We start from the raw sequence: 18,747 nt of genomic DNA on the forward strand, positions 1-18,747 counted from the left end.
GCAGTTCAGTATTGGTTCTTGTTAACGTCAATCGAAAACATCAGCCACCGCCACTCATTCAAGGCGGATCCGCCTACTTAACGCCCTCAAACTGTTCTATTGGTGGACGCGTCACGTAACTGCAGCTACAATTGGTGTACAAAGCTGTCAATCACCGCCCTTTATCCGCTCGGATGCAAGATAGCAATCTGAGTTGCGCTGTCTCACGAGTTAAGTGATACTGGTGTCAACTGCTTGTTAATACCCAACAACACGGTCTGATGCCAAACCGCAAATAAGTTCAGATATCAGCCACTTTTTGTGCTTACCCATGTTGCTTTCAGATCGTGTGGAATTTTATGTTAATCGACTTGGTTAACGTTTGGAATCCTATGTGGAGGAAACCGAGCGGAGGGAGGAAAAAGAACCGTCACGGAAGCTGCCTGAAGTGGAGGACGAAGCCTTTTATACACGAGTGACTCCACCACATAGCACCGCCAATCAACAACAAGACGACGAACAACATCTAGGGGATACTCTGTGTTTGGGATAACATTTCCACATCTTCCTGTCGTCTAGAAAAAGAAGATACATTAATTGACTTGACGACAAAAACAAAGCCTACGGTATCGTCTGAAGACTGGAAGGGAAACACAACATCCAGGTAATTTCACAGACCTATATTCTCATTTTCTGTTTTCATTAAAAAAGAAAACACACACTCGCACACACATATAGGTGTGTATCGTTAATTACAACCACTGACGAGTCACTGCAACCTCAACCAACCAGTTTAGAATAAGATCGCCCACTGCTGCCTTTCCCACCATTTTAGAGCAATGCACCACAAAACAGGGATCCCTTTTTGGCCCACTAGATGAGAAGGCGATTGACGAATGGTTGGCTAAATGTGAAAACTAACAACGTCCCCCTATGTATTTAGCTGCTTTGAGATGCCACTGGACCCCTTACAAGACCATAGCAGGGGACCTTAATGAGTTTCTGTTAAATTAAAATAAATGCAGACTACTGCTGTGTAACTAATTAAAATGCAACAGCATCCCTCACCATCTATTCAAACCCTCCATTTAAGTTTGACTCAATAGGCTCTGGTTAATTACCAATTATAATTTGATACCTCTGCCTACTGGAGCCAACAGGACCTCATCAGTTATGTAAAGTGGTCATTTTTCAAGTAATAATTGGCACCACACCCAAACACAGTTAAAGGACAGAGCAAGCACACATCGATTTTTTTTATCCTATTAAACAATTTAAAATGTAGTAATTTTTTTCTGTTTGCGCACTGCGCTTAGTGTGTGGTGTACTCAAGATCATCAACACGGCACATCACAAACTAGGGATGTATCGATACCACATTTTTTTAAGACTGTGGAGAAGTACACTTTAAGTACTTACATCTGAGTACTCATCAGTAGATTACTATACTTGATGCTATTACTTCTTGCAATTGCTATGAAAATGTGTTTTTAGTTTACTCAAGTATTGTTCAAAAACAAACTTTTCTTCAACATGGCATCATTTTGCACAAATACAACATATTTATAACATCCAACTTTTTCTAACAGTCAGTTATGCGATGTCTCACTCTGAATACTAGCGGGCACAATGTCAAAGGCGTAGGTAAGAGATGAATAAGAAATAAGAGATGAGAAGAACATGAAGTGTGGATAGACAAGTAGGAACACGGATGCCATGTCACCTCTATGTGTTAACTAGAAAATAAAGTGAGTAAACAATAGTCTCAGATTTTGAGGTGCTGATTTTCATTCCAATCATTTTCATCACACTCTGCCGCGAACCGCTCCAATGAGAGTTGGAGATCGTGGCTTGATGAAGCAAACAGATCCACATCACCTGCAAAAAGCAGAGATACAATACTGAGGCCACCAAATCCGAGCACATTGACTGCACCTAGAAATTCTGTCCGAAAAGGTTATGAAAGGAATCACTGACAAAGAGCAGCCTTGGCAGAGTTCAAGTTTCACCAGAAACTAATCCAACATACTGCCGGCAACGGCAGTGCCGGATGAAGTAGCAGGCCGATATTTGGAGAGCACTGTAGGTGGTAAAACGTTGTTCTTAATCCGAACAGGTTAGGGAAATACTGCACAACACCATCAAAAAACATTGAACACGCATGCAGGGTGGCCGGCAAGGGAGAGACTGACACCGTCAAAGTGTTGCTTTCGGGTGTGGTGTCTTTACAATGGTGGCTTGACTGCAACTCTCCTTAAACTATTTGCAATTTAAATGGTTTTGGAAATGACAAACCTATATCTCTTTGGATGACTGCTGACTATCATGAGTATTTTGTTACTGAGCCAATAAGATATATTAGTTTAACAATATGTTCTTCTTCTTCTGGGTTTGATATATAGATATATCGAGGTGTTTAGGTTTTTGGCCTTGGTTTCCTCATTTTTGGTTATTGGTTTCGGCCAACAATTTTCATTCTGATGCATTCCTACAAATTTCAGAAATAAATGGGATGAAATCAACTCAGGTGTGCTTTTTACCTCAATTCAATCAAGCCATTTTACTGCACTGCACACATTTTTGCGCATGTCAGAGCAATCCCCAGAGCTGGGCACTTTTACCCTTTTTTGCCAGTCCCTCCTCTGTCCGCAACCTGGGTACCCTTCCGTCCTCGTCGCTCAGTCCTTATTCATAAAAATTATCGTCCTCTGACCCTGTCCGTCTTTGTCCTTTTAAAGCGCTTCCGTCCGTACATTCCGTCGGTCTGCCATGAAAAAGAGCACTCCAGTATTTTGCAGGCTTAGCAGGCAGTCTTGCTTTTTGAAGGTGACCCGGTTAGGGACGGATGAAAACCTACCTCTGTCCTGGCTTAGTCCGTCCTTTTTAAAAGAGTTCTCGTCCTCTGTCCGGCCGTCTACAAAATGGGCCGTCCTAGTGACGGAATGCCCACCTCTGGTGATGCTCAGTCATCAGCCGGAATAGGGACACACACCCTCGAATGCAAAACAACTAACTACACAGAGGTAATATTTGACTTAAATAATACAGTAGAAGACCCACAGGATCACCACTCAATAAGGTCTGATGTTGTTCCATGTGTAGTTTACAGTGGTCTGAAATCATATTACATCATTTATACCATCAACATTCCAACATTATATTAAGAGTTGTTTGAATATATTTATTTGAACCTCACCAGATGCTAAATAGGTATAGAGTCACCACACATTTTTACATCACTGCAAACTGCAAGCAAAATAACAAACGTATTGTTAAATGAATAGGTTTGTGTCAATAAAACAACATTTTTATATCTCTGAAGACAATAGGCTGATGTACTTCTTATGTTGGAGCTAAACCTAATGTTGTGACCAGTTAATGTAGGTTTGAATTAGATGGCTGGTTTAAAAAAAAATGGGGGTGAATGCTCACATGATTGTGGGACAAGCATTGGCCTGAAGGCATGTGGCAAGTGCTACAGAAAGGCTTTCTCTCCTATCTGAGACATGCAGTGAAGCACAGAAGCAGAAACAACCTCATAGTCTCTGAATTGCACTGATGCCAAGTTGACAAAAGGGCAGTAAAATCCTTATTCCTTAACCTAGACAAGAATATGCTGGCACATGCGTTCTCACTTTCATCATAAACGTGACCATACCCATTTGATGAATGCCCCAGGTTTTGACGCAAGGAGGTTGGCATAGCAGGAAATGATCTCATACTTTCCAGGATAATGACAAGTTTCACAAAGCCATGTCGTTTCTGCTAAACGCATCACACAGAAGTATTTACAAAGGGACCATTTAAGCATACATTGGAAATGATGTGTATACAGCAACTTGCCGTACAGCTAATGTAGCATCTCGACCAGCCAGATTTGATGCCAACAAACTGCAGCATTAATCTTAATTGCAGGCACCTCTACTTCTCGGGAGCATCAAATAAGTCAAAAGACAGCCTTAGGGTGGGGTCCAGGTGCTGGCTGACTAATGCCTGAGTGCTTGTAAAGCCTTGAGGCAGACAGGGAAGTTGCTCTCTTTACAGATGTTGCCCAAATGGTGCCCAAACTTTATTTTCTCCTGACAGTTGAAAACTCTACATGACTAGCAGACCAAAGCAAGGTTTCCCTGACCCAAATTAAACCTTTTGCTCAACCACAGAACCCTAAACCAAAACATTGCCATTTCAACGTGGGTCTTAAAAGCGGATGATGAATGTGCTGTTAATTCTTCATCCTTGGGGTATTTTGACAAAGGGTGTCTTATTTAGAAACCAGGCAACTGTTTTAATTTGTGAAACAACTTAATTTTCCACTTTAAAGGGGGGAAATCAACCCAAACCCATTTTTTTCACAGAATATTTTCCCAGCAGGCCCACTAGTTGAAACACGGCATCCTGGTTAATATTGCGTTTGTGTAAAATGAGGTAAGCAGCAAAATGCACCCCTTTTTAGCCATCTCAGGGGGCGGCCATTTTTTCACTTCTGCCGACTGAAAATGACATCACAACTGCTCAGGGGTCAATGACGGCTCAGCTTCAGAAAACAGGTGAGCCGTGATTGGTCGTTACCTGAGCCCTAAGCAGTTCTGATGTAATTTTCTGTCGACAGAAGTGACAAAATGGCCGGCCCCATAGATGGCTAAAACGGGTGGATTAACTCTTATCCCACAAAGGCAGTATTTATCAGAACGCCTTGTTTCAACTAGTGGGCCTACATAGAACATCCATCCATCCATCATCTTGAAAAAATATTTTTGGGTTGACTTCCTCTTTAAGTTTGCATATGAGGTGTGTAGGAAAAGTTACATGACTTAGAAAACTACCAGTTTTCCCTTTCAATTTGGGACGGACAATCAACCAGTATGTCTGCAAAGAGATCCTGCGGCGGAGCTGTTTTGAAGATATTGATGGCCGTGATGATGGCGTTGATGGAAGAATTCTTCCATCAGTGCATGCAGGCATGGCAGGGAAGGTTGAGAGTGCATTAGGCTCCAGGGGTAAAAAAAAAAAAACTTGGACTGTGAAAACTTGCCGTTTGAATTTTAAATATATCCTTTGTGGCATTGTCCCTGGTACTTTTCTGACACACCTTGCACTTTATGGATCATTAGTCAAGAGTGACTTGATCTGGTTGCATGATGTTTTCCTAAGACAAATCTTTCCTGTTTTTCAAGGATGAATCACCTATCCTTCAGCGAGCTTTGTTGCCTCTTCTGCTGCCCGCCATGCCCCAGCAAAATAACGGCCAAGCTGGCCTTCCTGCCCCCAGAGCCCACCTACAGCCTGATGTGCGACGAGAGCGGCAGCCGGTGGACGTTGCACCTGTCTGAGCGCGCTGACTGGCAGTACTCGTCCCGCGAGAAGGAAGCCATTGAGTGTTTCATGACACGCACCTCCCGGGGCAACCGGATCGCGTGCATGTTTGTCCGCTGCTCGCCCAGCGCCCGCTACACACTGTTGTTCTCCCACGGAAATGCGGTGGACTTGGGCCAGATGAGCAGCTTCTACATTGGTCTGGGTTCCCGGATCAACTGCAATGTGTTCTCCTACGACTACTCTGGTTACGGCGCCAGTTCTGGGAAACCCTCCGAGAAGAACCTGTATGCTGATGTAGACGCTGCCTGGCAGGCACTTCGCTCACGGTAAGGAGGCTTGAAAGTGGTGGATCCACGTTAGAGTGAACATGAAACTCTGAGTGGACATTGCATCAGATATACCACCACAAGATCTGCATCAAAATTCTGCCTTGTTGTTGAAGAGGTTGAGAGGTTTCTAATAATTATGTTATTTTGTGCTTCAGATGGGGTCAAGATGGGCTATTTACCAAAACATTAGGGCCCAAATTGGCCGGCTGATATAATTAGTTCATTATTACTGTAAAATCCAGTGAATAACACGCACCCGTGTCTAATACGCCACCACAAAATCACTCTTAAAGAGCATGTTTTGCTCTGTACAGTGTTTAATACTGTCCCCCAATTTGCTGGTATTCTTTATTATCAGAGTGAATAATATGAATGAATAAAAATTCTAAATATACCAGTAAAGTGTAAAAGCTTTTAAATCCAGGTTAAAAACTATGCTCTTTTCTTATACATATGATTGAAGTCTTTGAAATTCTTATTAAAATCATATTTTTGCAAATCTTGTTCTTGCACTGTATGCTCTTTTAGTAATTTTAGAAAGCTATTTTTTCATCTTTTCTTTGCTTCTAAATCTATTTAACTCTGTAACCACTTTTATGTGTTATACTTTTAAATTACAGTATGTGAAGCATATTGAGTTGCGTTGTGTACGTACTGGTAAATGCCTAACCAATGTAAAAAAAAAAAAAAAAAAAATTATGAACTCATTCACTGCCAGACATTTTCAGACCCTCTTTTACCCTAATGTTTGAAAAAATTGGGAAAAAATCTAAATTAATTCCTGGGATTGAATGGTTGGACTGAGAAAATACAAATAAATGGCAGTGAATGAGTTAATACCTTCCCTTGAATGGGGCTCTTTAAAATAATAAAAAATAAAATAAAGTGTTATTCACAGGATTTTGTAGTAGCTCTTTTAAAACCATTAAAATCAGCAAAAATGAGCCGATTCCTGCTGAATCAAAAGTGTGAATTTCAACACCACACTCAAGTTTGCTTCTATTGACACAATTTGTACCGGATTTAATGACTATGTACCTAACGTTGTGGCTGTTTAATAAGGGATAAACTGTGGAGGGCTGGTTGTGGGCAGAATGGTGCTGGTGTGGCTGATGAGTGAAATGTGGTTTGTAGGATCACGCTGGCCGGTCGTGTTGGTGTGAATGGGTGGGTGAGCACGGTATGCTTAAATGTAAGGCAAGTGTGTGGATGTTTGTACTTTGTCTTTTTCAAAAGTATAACCCTTAAAATTGATCGGGTTTATTCATTGAGATTGCATGTATCCTTCTAATAACACTAAAGGTGAAATAGTGTAAACGTGTTCTGATGTGCGTCGGTCTGAGTCAGATGTGCATCATCAGATATTACTAATGAATAAAACCATGCCTAAGGATGAAGGAAGTTATATGCACATGTGGTGACATATTGTACGAGTTAGTTATATTGTGTTTTGTTCATGACTTCTTTCAGTTTTCCGTAAATCTGATGTGGGAAACATTTTTGCACCCCTTTGTTTATTTGGAGGAGGGGGGGGAAATGGTAATGTTCTATGCGTTTCCTGCTATAAGACAAACAAATGACCATCAGCAGCTTCAGCTAAAATGTCTGGATGAGAACCGAGTTGTGTTCTTGATGAATCTAAGATGCTTCTATGTTACTTCTGCCAAGAAGATTCTTTCCGTCGATATTCCGTCGACTGTTAGCAAAAGTTTTTGTGCCTGTGTGTGCGTGTTCTTTGCGTTTTCTGTGTGGAACAAGTTACAGTCGTTACAATACATTTCAATGTACAAATAACACGAGTACTAAAATGTGCAGCTTAATTCAAATCTGTTGGGTCAGACTACAATATCTGTACCAAGCGTTTGACCTTGTGATGGTGTTCATGAGGGGAAGTTGACCGATCAGTATTAGTCACATGGACTTATTCAGTGAAAAAGGAAAAAAAAAAAATGTTTAAGAATTTTTCCTGCAGCTAAGTTTGAATGTCGGTGTGTGAGGCCGTCAGTCTTGCACATGCATATGTTCATTTCTTTGTCTCTTTGGTCAATGGAGGCTACTGTTAGGCAGCAAGCCATGACATGCAAAGTGAAAGGCAGTGTCGGACTGCGGCGGTGGAAAGTAGCACACGGTAGCAGTTGAATGACTTCAGATTTCTTTCTAGTCAACACTAATGCGATGAAATGTCGAGCTGAAGTTGATTAATCAATGACATCATTGATATACACACGTATGCACTGACGTCAGTGTTGTAAAGCAAGTCGCGTTCGGTGTCATAAAGCGACATGTGTCGCGATGTTGGTGGGTGTTGTGTCATGCGACTTTGTGCTGCAAAAGTTTGCCGTAGCACAGTTTTGTGTTGTCCGTGCATTACCGGATGTATGTAATATTTGGGTGATGAAAATGGGGCTTCACTTCATGTGTGTGAATCCAGCAAAGGCATGATACCGACACAACCCTGTGTACTTTTAAACAGCAAGCCAGGTCTTGTTCTCAAATCATTGTGTAGACGTTAGTGGCAATATTTTATACGTTACCTACATCTCAGTGAGATTTATAGGTATGAAATACTTGTATTAGAGCAACAGTGAACAGTGAGTGTCCACTGCATGTGAAACTTCCCACGTTGTGCGATCCTGCTGTCTGAATCAAGATTGTGTTAGTGTGTGGCCTAGCCTTCATCTCTGTTGTACATCTCTTGGCTTGGATCGAAACGCATCACAAATTCAGCCCCCCCCCCCCCCCCCCACGCGCAGCGGTCCTCTCTGACATCGCCTTCTGAAGCAACCGCATTCTGTTCTTAAGTTCCACTTCTCTTTACGTTACTATAGATCTTTGCTTCTTATTACCACTCAGTTAGTGTGACATTCACTATTCACTTGAGTGTGGACAAAGCGATGCCAGCTACTTTTAATACAATGTGCAGCCACAGCTACTGCGTCACACACAATCTCCTCCCGTATGTGGTTTGGTTAGTCAGTGGACAAGAGGTTCTTTCACCTGAGCAGGGAGTGGTTCAGTTGTTGCGTCAACAGACTCAAACGCAAAGCACTAATTATCATACTAAAGATTAACACTGACTTAAGCATACTGTAGAATGCGCAAAGTGTTACATACGTTGTACCGTGTGCGTGTATAGGTTTGTTTGTCTGTGTGTTTCTCGGCTGAATGGTATAATTTTGCTTGCCCTTTTGTGAACTGTGATGGAGGCGGGCCAGCAGTCAAACCTGCCAGTCTAACATTCAGTAGTAGCCTAGCAACTGATTTCCAATGAGCATTCAGACCCAGGCCTTCCCACACTGTGGCCAAGGAAAACAAACAAGACCGGCTCACTTCCTGGTCCATCGGGATATAGACCCAGAATTCCACTCCTTCCAATTGGATGTTTGGTCAAGATAGATTGTCCTAAAGACTAAAGGGTCTATAGCAGTGATTCTCAACTGGTGGGTCGCGGAGCCATTTCGGCTAGGTTGCGGACAGGAAGTAAAAATGTGCAGGGGTTTGATTGTGAGAGACATCAGTGTTAAGAATACAGTTTGTATTTGCAATTGTCATGTTCATCATCACTTTCTCAAAAAGGTGCTGTGAAAGGCACACTGAACATGTGGCCTAAGCATGTGTGGTTAAAATATGATACAAACACATCTTTACAGGTTATTCTTAAATGTTGTTTTCTTAATTGTTCTTAATGTCTATTAAAGTAGGTTGTGCCTTAGCTATAGTAAGAAAATGCAGGTCCCCGTTTGACAGTTGAGAACCAATGGTCAGGGTCTCTCAGCAGACTCTTTCTTATATGAAACTTAATTATTGTCTTCATAGTCCTACATGTTGGTAAACAAACACACATCTTTACTAGTAACCAGCACAGATGGGCACTTTATCCTATATGGCTAGTCCGTCCTCTGTCCGCGACCACGGTACCCTTCTGTCATCGCCTCGCTGTCCTTATTCATAAAATAATCATCCTCCCTTTCCGCCCTCATCTTTTTAAAACGCTTCCATCCTTACATTTCACCAGCCCCCCCCCCACTCAAAAAAGGGAAAAAAAAAAAGCATATATGCATAACATCGTAGTAGAGAGGCTAACGGCTGGCTAATTTCCTATTCACATCCACTTACCGGCTGGGACTATCTTGTGAGTGGATAGAATTGTTTACAATTGTTTTAGTGTCAAGCAAGATAGCATTTAGCTGCCAACACAACGGCCGTTGGTCACCAGATGACTGGCGATGTGTAAACATTTTTTGACAGAGGACGAGTGCTCCTTCTGTTGTCGGCTTGAAGCAAAGTGAAGTTACTCCCTTCCGCATACGAACACGCCTGAGACAAGCGGGGCGTCGTGATATTTCACATTCGATCTGGAGTAGTGTATTGGCGGATTTACACACACGAGACAGGCTGGACGTGTTTCTGTCAGTCGTCGGTGAAATGGGCCTACGTCAGTACTTGACCCAGTTAGGGACGCTTACGGTGATGGACGAAAAACCTCTTAAGTCCTTGCTTAGTCCGTCCTTTTTAAAAAAAACTTCTCATCCTCCGTCCCCAAAATGGGCATCCGTCCGGGACGGATGGAGTAGCCATCTTTGGTAACCAGTGCGCAATCGTAAATTATGCGGGCTGATCGGTCGGGAGAACAAATGGCATGTTATTCTGAGAAATGTGTTTGTGCAAATGTAACGGATGTCCGAAAAATGAAAAGCTTATTTCTATACTTGGTCTCTCTCTGTTGGTTTCCACTCCTGGGGAAAAAAACCCCCGACAAGCATTCAAGAGCCAAGTGTCGAGGAACGAGGGAGGATGTGAGGTATAAAAGATGGGATTTGTGTCGAGACAAAATTGATGAGGGCTTTGGGGGAGGGCTGTAACCATGGTCGCATGGCTGACTATGGCACGGCAAGGTCTATTCAAGCCTCCATTCTACACAGCAAATTGTAGGCTTGTGTGCTCGCCTGGCTTGCTTAAAATCTGTAACAGTTATGCTGCCAACTTAACGGCAGTGCAGCTGCTTTCCTAGCTGCCCCAAAACCAAGACATCTTGTTTTATCTGTTATGTTCCTATGTGTGCTTTATACGCCCTGTTGTTTCCTCATTTTGAATGATACTGTTGGTTTAAAAGGACATAAAATCCTGTCACCTGATAAGTAGGCGGGTCCGTTCAACAGCGTTGTCACGTGGACTTGATTGTGACATCTATGTGGTAAGGGTTTATGCAGTGATACTGGCAAAGCCCTGATAAGCACAAGATAATATACTCTTATCACACCATGATAAAACATTCATAATAAACAAGGGAGAAACTGTAGACAATCATGTCACTAATGCCTTAATGAAAATGTCATGAGTACAAGGGTCAACGCCCTTTCAGAATTTCTAATGCTCGTGTGCTGTAAAGGCAAAGTAGGCAACCAGATGACTGTCGCGCACAAAGCAATCCATTTACTGTACATGCCTCCTGGGAGGAGCATGTATTGACCATCAATGCGTCAACCAGCAGTCTCCAGATTGTTTCTTCACTACCCTTCACAATAAACTTTGGGCATGGCTAGGAGCGAGGGCAGGGCCATATAGCCTGTATTAATGTTTTAAGGAAATATTGGGATATTTATGACCATTCGAAAAAAAAAAATGCTGGAGTGATTGCAGCCCGCAGGAAGCAGCATTCATTTATTATTTATTATCTAATATTAAAATATGTTCCGTAACAATCTGTAGCGATGTAAACATCTTTTAAAGTGGACTGTGTAATACAAGCCAGCCTGGGTAAAAGGAAGGCGCATAGCACAGGCTAAGTGCTGAGGTTCCTCTTCAATAAATGTCCAATGTAATCTGTCATTTTAAACATAGAAAAGGAGACTTCTCTTGTTTGCCAATCGACTGTTTTGCTGAAATGAATGACTTATACGTTTCAGTTTTTGCAAATGTTATACAGTATTTTGGAAGATGAGTCAGAAGGAAATCTTCGTGTCATAGATTCTGAGACTTCTGCTGCCAATTGGTCTGAGCTGATGGCAGCTCAGGTTGCTACACCTGTGTCTGGTTCGAGCCATTACTAACGGGGAGACATTTCTCTCAAAATTATTCACACAAACATATATGCGATTTCACATTTTTCAGATCCACAAATCTGTCCGTGACTTTCACGTTTTTCAGATCCTCAAATCTCTCTGTGGTTTTTACATTTCTTAAATTTGTGTGTGCATATATCATAACTTACCATTTGTAAATATTCAATTCTGTTTGTGAGTTGTGTGTTTGTGGATCGGTGGCCATGCACATTTATTTTTGAGACCAATGTCATACCGTTTTCAAGATATTCACACACACAGGTCTCATATATTCACATTTGTGGAAAGGCCCGTCGCTCGTCTGTGCGTCAGGAGGCAGTGCTGCTGCCCCCATTGAACGTCATCTCCCGCTTTTCGATTATAATTGGAAATAGAAAAATCTTCTATGTGTTCATTTAACACAAGTCATAATTTGCTTTAACCCTTGCCGCACAAAACTTGGCCACCCGTAGACCCCACGTAGCACCGGCCCTGGTTACACTTGTCCCCATTAGGTCCTAAGTAAACTGGAGTCCCAGCTGAATTTGGGCCAGAGGTTGTCTACACCCTCTACTGGTCACCAGCCAATCACAAACGGCATATAATTTGCCTCTTGATTAAGCAAAGAACATATCATCACTGTCGTGTGAAAAACACTTATGTCCATTTTTTTCAATTTGAGTGGTGTTTCCGCATTACAGACATCGCATTAACGTGAAAATTAAAACAAAATTCCCAAATTGGACATAAGTGTTTTTCACAGGACAGTGACGATATGCAAGAGGTGGCGTGGTACAGTGCTGTGTCTTTGCACCGCCCGTAAAAGGAGCACAGCTTGTTTGTAAAGCACAGTATTTTCATGAATTGTCATGGAAGATAACTGACTTTTCTGTTCACCAATCAACGGACCACCCTCTAATTGTACTGAGGCCTGCCACTGCTATCGGCAACCCAACCAAAAGGTGCAAAAATCTGGGTTGTGTTGGGTTGGACCCTTATAATCAAAACACAGAAAAGGCTTAACTGCGCTCAACTCAATGGAACAGTACTATTATGAATATAGCTTTGTTTAATGGAGATTTGATTTTTCTCACTAGAGTTTAATCTTGCATTCATGAAGGTGCAGTTTTCCATGTCATGTTAGACTTTTCACCCCTATTTATACTCTGAAGGCCAGCTGACTCAAGTGTTTAACACTTCCTACTGTGTATGCCTGCAAATGACTGTCTGGGAGCTACAGCAATTGTGCGTATGTGCATGTCAAATCTGAAGAATGTGTTCCTGAGTTTGTTTTGTCCCTTGCACTTTGAGTGTGTGTGCGTTTCCAACTTGTCATAATCCACTTTAGCGCTGTAAATGTAAGTCACAATGGGTGTTCATGCGTTCTTTGCGACGTACAAGGCAGAGCCAGGAACATCTGGCCTGTGATGTCAGCCGTGCCGACTTGAGGATAAGCAGTCTCATTTAGTTTTTTTTGTTTTACAGCATTTTCTCGAATTCTACAAATACCCAAAGCAGTACCTAGTTAACCTCTTTCATACTGTAGCAGCCAAGTGTCACGTGCAGAGCTCTGTAGAAACAGCGAGCCAGTCTTCTCAGGATGGATTCCGGGTAGTCAGCTGACTCTCACTACAGTGCGTCACGTTCGCAATAATCAGCTGGGGAATGTCGTCTGTTGCCTTTGTTTTGCCCGCCTCGCTTCCATTTTCGTGTGCAACCAATCAAGTGTTGGTGTTCTAAATTTATCACTATATTGTCTTTGATTTTCCCGCTCTGTGACTCAATTTCAAAAAGGACCTAAGCGTCATAGCATGATTATGTGCTCGATTTAGGAGGCAGCAATCGGTGAGTCATGAGTGAGTACGTTATTTGGCCCGCAGGTGCGTGTGTGTGTGTGTGTGTGTGTGCGTGCGTGCGTGGTGTGGTGGCTCGTGGAGCAGCATGTATGTGGTACTGAAGGTACGGTACATTTTTCACCTTGGTTTAACTGGAGGACTGTGATTAGAAACAATAGTGTCATTTAAAGCTGCTTCCAAAATGCAGCAAATCTCTCCCCCCCCCCCCCCCCCCACACCTGCCCACCAAGCTGTTTATTTTTATATCGGATGGCTAATTTGGACAGCCGCCAGTGTGTGTGGCAGAGCAAACATGATTTACCCAAATATGTCTCTTCTCACAGGTATGGCATCCGTCCAGAAACCGTCATTGTGTACGGCCAGAGTATTGGCACCGTGCCTTCTGTGGACCTGGCTTCTCGCTACGAAAGTGCCGCAGTGATCCTGCACTCCCCGCTCACCTCCGGCATGAGGGTGGCCTTCCCCGACACCAAGAAGACTTACTGCTTTGACGCCTTTCCCAAGTGAGTCCACAGATGGATGTGATATGGGGCGGGGGACTCTAAAATACAGTGGTGCCTTGATTTAAGAATTTAATTCGGTCTGTGACGTTACTTTTAACTCAAAACAGTCATATGTCAAATAATCTTTCCCCATTTAAATGATTGGAAATGACATGGATCCGTTTCAGCCATGCCAAAAAAAACACTTGTGTTGTAGTTAATGAAAATTACATGAATAACATAACTAAATAGTATGTAAAGGATTAAAAACATGGTGCATCATTTCTTGCTTCAATGGCCATTACATTGTGCTGCTCCCTCTGGTGTGTGGTTTGGCCACCAGAGGCTAGTATCATAGTCGTTCTTCGCAGAGGATAAAGAATATATGCCTATGTGTCGGGTTGCTACTGTAGAATGTATTGTTGCACACTTAGTGTTCAAATATCTGTTGCTACATTGACGCTAGTTTCGTTAGCCTGTCTATCACGTTTCGCATTGTGTGTCAGGATTAAGCTAGCAGACTTTCTTAAGTTACGTGTTTTGGTTAAAGACACATGTGAATCTCATTTTAGGTCCCCGCCCCCTCCTTGTTAGGAAAAAGTGGTGCTTGTAGGTAGCTGTAAATAGAGTGACGACATAGCAGCAGGATGTTGTGTAAAATGAGAAACACAAAACTTTCAGTCGTAATCCATAACATTAACAGCGTCATTAACCAGACCGTGAAAACAAGGTTGAATAGTAACTAATAAAGAAAACAGTACTGAGTAAAAGTCTTAGGTTACCACTAGATTTGTTTTTATAGTGGCCCTTTTTTTTACAGTAGTCAATAGCTTGTAAAACATTATACAATAGGATACATCAGGTCTACACAAATGCACATAAAGCCAACGTCTGCAAGACTTTGTTGAGGAAAGGATCATGAAGGAACAGCCAATTCCATTTGGCTCTACAAACTGGCGGACATTAGTGCAATTCTCTACAAACTGGCGGACATTAGTGCAATTGTGCAGTCCTGCACCTGAGCTCATATCGTGCAATACCCAATATTCCCCACTACTGTAATACCGTGCAATACTCAACATTCCCCACTACTGTTAGTCTAGTTTTATTTTTATCCAATGCTGTTCCTTACATTTCACTACAGCACTGCAGCACTGTCACTTACTTAGAGTATTTTTCCTCTGTACTATGTACAGGCCAAAATGAGTGTTCCTCATACTTTTTATGTAGATGTATGTTGGTGTGTATATACACATGTTACTGCTTATATTTACATAGGTTTGATCCCGAATGTTTGCCGTCAATGTTATACATTAATGGCTACATTATGCCGCCGTCCCTGTGTGACCTATATCTTTGCTGCTGTAACAATGAAAATTTCCCCACTGTGGGATCAATAAAGGCATTCTTATCTTATCTTATCTTATCTTCTTTCAACAGCCCCCACACTTTTTTATTTATTTTTTATCAAAGTGAGTCAATATGGTATCAGTGGAGCTCAACCCTCAGAATCATAATGGCTCCTCCCGTCTTTTCTCCGCCATGAACCAGGAAGCAGCCTGATGAGTAACAAACAAATGGACAGACAAAACCAAATACAAAGAACTATGACTTGATTTCACTTTATTAATTGTTCAGCCTTGCTGGAGGTCTGCACTCTACTTAGTTGCACTCCAGTTATACACAATAGTCATTATAGCATTGTTAAAACCGATCTAATGGTTACTTTTGCACAGTACTGTACATTAAACAATAACATATCGGCATAGTTTAACAGCTGTGAATAGATGATTATCAAAATAGAATATTGCTGAGGAAAATTACTGGTTTTATCCAAAAACCTAAGGAGAATACACCTTTTTGTCTTTTAATTTTGTATCATTTTACAGTTCAATGAAAAAAATGTTGAAATGCCGTCAATGAGAATCCTACCCAGGAGCACCATCAACTATGTTTTTTATGGTAATGGGGGAGAGAGGTATGGCCAACTGGGATCAACTTTGATCATTAAGCCGGGAAAGTATTTTTATTTATTTTTTAAATGGCAGGCATTGAAAGAGTTAAGAGACTTATCATTGTACTGGTATGGCTTCAGATATTAATTTCATCTACCACATCCAATTTTATGATAACTGAGTGATTCTGATGAGGACACCAAATTCACTTTTTTTAGTGATAGTGACACAATTAGAAGTTGGTCCTTGTCCGCTCTCTACTGGTCGGAGTATCAACTGGTCTTTTTCAAACTTTTTTTTATCTCTTTGCCAAATCCTCCATGACTTGTCGAATGATCATGGCTGTGCTTTATAATTGTGTGTGTTGAATGCATTTAATCTTCTCTCCATAGTATTGACAAGATTTCAAAGGTGACCTCACCGGTCCTGGTGATCCACGGCACGGACGACGAGGTCATCGACTTCTCCCATGGCCTGGCGCTGTACGAGCGCTGCCAGCGCCCCGTGGAGCCGCTGTGGGTGGAAGGGGCGGGACACAATGATGTGGAACTCTACGGACAGTACCTGGAGAGACTCAAGCAGTTTGTCGCACACGAGCTGGTCAACTTGTAGAAGGAGAAAAAGCTGCGGAGATAACATCGGTGATTGGTTTTGTTCTGTTCTTATTATTATCCTGGCTACTGTTTTTTTTTTTTTTTCTTTTTTTTTTTTTTTGCTGATATGCAGGAATCGTTTGCCCCTGTGGAAGTGTTGGTGGTAGAATGCTGATGTACCACCTCTCCTACTCGGAGCTCCAGTACGCTAACGTCCACTCCACTGCAACTGTGAACCTTGAACAATACACAAACTAAAACCCTATTGATTTAGCATTTTTGTTTAGACACTTTTTTTAACATGTTGCACAATTGCACATTGCTACAGTATGCGAATGCAAGAGAGCGTAAATAACATACGGTGTGAAGAAGAGCCTGTGTAAAAGTGTGTATGTGACATTTTTGGCTGCCTTTTACAAAGGATGTGCTCCTCACTTATTAACGGAGACCTCGGACCAGACCACAAGGATGCTGACGTTCCCACAAACAGCCTTGATCCAAACTGGACTGCACTCTCCAATCCAACTGATGTTGAATTATTATTATTTTTGTATTATCGTTATTATTATTATTATTATTTGCAGTGTATTATACGTGATATTTGCACATATCAGCTGTCACTGAAGAACTGTGTGGGACAAACTGCTGTGCCGGTCGGTGTTGCCAAATGTTTAGTATAATATATCGCAAAGAGATGGACTCTCAGATCATATCCACACTTGATCGCATCGCCTCTTCTGATCTGAGTTGTTTGGTTTTTTTTTGTTGATGTTTTTTGGAAGTTTATCATGCAATGTTGTTACGCTCAGATTAGCATCACTATGCAGAAGTCTTGTGTTTTTAGAAGAAAATGTCAAGAAGACTGCTGATTCTGACAGTGTTTCTCTTTTGTTTTTTAGGATGTTAAAGAATCCATATCTGTAGATCATATGAAATATATCGCTTGTAGAACTGATATAACTATCACACATTGAGTTTGTATTTTAAATATGATGAAAACCTATACCACTAATGCCCATTTAGGCCGAGAGTGGTGCCTGGAGTCTATTTATTTTCAGTTCACGAAGATTAAAAATGAAGAGGTTTTGTTTTTCTTAGAATATCTGAACAGAGATTGAATGAACAAAACACCTACTAACTCACCACAGATGTACATGGACAATAACTTATGTCATGGCTCAGTGTTCCAGGGATCTTTTTTTTTTGCTTTACTTTTACGCTTTTGCTTGCTTGCCATTTCTGGTTCCATTGTTGGTGGTTTACTTGCCCTTTTATTGCTGAGCAGGGCCAAACAAGCTATTTCAATGCACTAATGACTCCATTTACTATCAGAGCTGAGATAAGCAAATGTCAACGTTCACGCAATGCCATTCCTTTGTTGTTGTTTTTTGGCCAACCAGCCTGTATTCATGTCTGATGCTGGACCATGTTAAAGTTATGGGTGCTAGTAGAACTCGTCACATCGACTGATTTAATCAGGATTCGTCTGTGGGGTCCTGTGTGTTTTCTTTGACAAGACCACCGTTCATTTCTGTCTTAGTAAGATTACTGTTTATTTTGCGCGCTTTGTAAATAGGACATTATATTATGCTTCTACTTTTAGTTCCTTTTGAAACCCAGTTGCCATCATCTCTGTTATACTACATTTATACTTGATGTGACATCTGTCAGATCAAATTACAGCCCTCATTATTTTCTACTGCTCGGCTGGACTATTGGCATCTCTGATTCTGTTTTTTCTACTGCATATTTCGATACAAATGGAACTCAAACTGTAATAATATTAACTTTAGTAACTCAGATGTGCATAGCAAAAATAAAATCATTTAGAAGAAGTCTAGTTTGTGTTGATATATTACTTTGAATCTTATATAAGCCTTCTTCTCTTCAAATAAGAGGAATGCAGTACAGAAAACTCCTGCCCTGCTGCAAGTAGTGAAATCTGTGAGTAATTTATACTTCACCCCATAAAAAGATTATACTGTATTGCAATTACCTTTAAATGCCACAAGAATGGGGCAAATGACTGCTTTTGTCAAAATGAAGCTCCTACGCACTTCAATAGAAACTGCAAATAGTTGAGTTTTCAGCAAATAACGGAGGATAGTTTTAAGGTTAAGTCTATTCTTTCTAGATTGCAAATTAATTTTCATAAAATAGTTTCATCTCATAAATGCTCAAAATGTCCTCTTTCAA

General features: G+C 41.4%; 1 protein-coding gene across 1 annotated transcript; it reads left to right on the forward strand.

Moving 5' to 3' along the window:
- Positions 1-201: 201 nt before the first annotated feature.
- On the forward strand, positions 202-18,391 carry abhd17b (abhydrolase domain containing 17B, depalmitoylase). Its single transcript, XM_086032036.1, has 4 exons — positions 202-643; positions 5,154-5,621; positions 13,845-14,024; positions 16,351-18,391. The coding sequence occupies exons 2-4, from the start codon at positions 5,155-5,157 to the stop codon at positions 16,568-16,570; spliced, it is 867 nt and encodes a 288-aa protein (XP_085888162.1). The 5' UTR covers positions 202-643; position 5,154; the 3' UTR covers positions 16,571-18,391.
- Positions 18,392-18,747: the final 356 nt, after the last annotated feature.

Source organism: Filicampus tigris, chromosome 5, assembly GCF_054856515.1.
Source record: "Filicampus tigris isolate MCC_2025a chromosome 5, RoL_Ftig_1.0, whole genome shotgun sequence".
Lineage (NCBI taxonomy): Eukaryota > Metazoa > Chordata > Actinopteri > Syngnathiformes > Syngnathidae > Filicampus > Filicampus tigris.

Bases quoted from the DNA above. Each gene is read 5' to 3' on its own strand.
- abhd17b (XM_086032036.1), top strand. From the start codon at position 5,155: ATGAATCACCTATCCTTCAGCGAGCTTTGTTGCCTCTTCTGCTGCCCG. The intron at 5,622-13,844 runs GTAAGGAGGCTT...CTCTTCTCACAG, and splicing joins TGGCAGGCACTTCGCTCACG to GTATGGCATCCGTCCAGAAA. The intron at 14,025-16,350 runs GTGAGTCCACAG...TTCTCTCCATAG, and splicing joins TGCTTTGACGCCTTTCCCAA to TATTGACAAGATTTCAAAGG.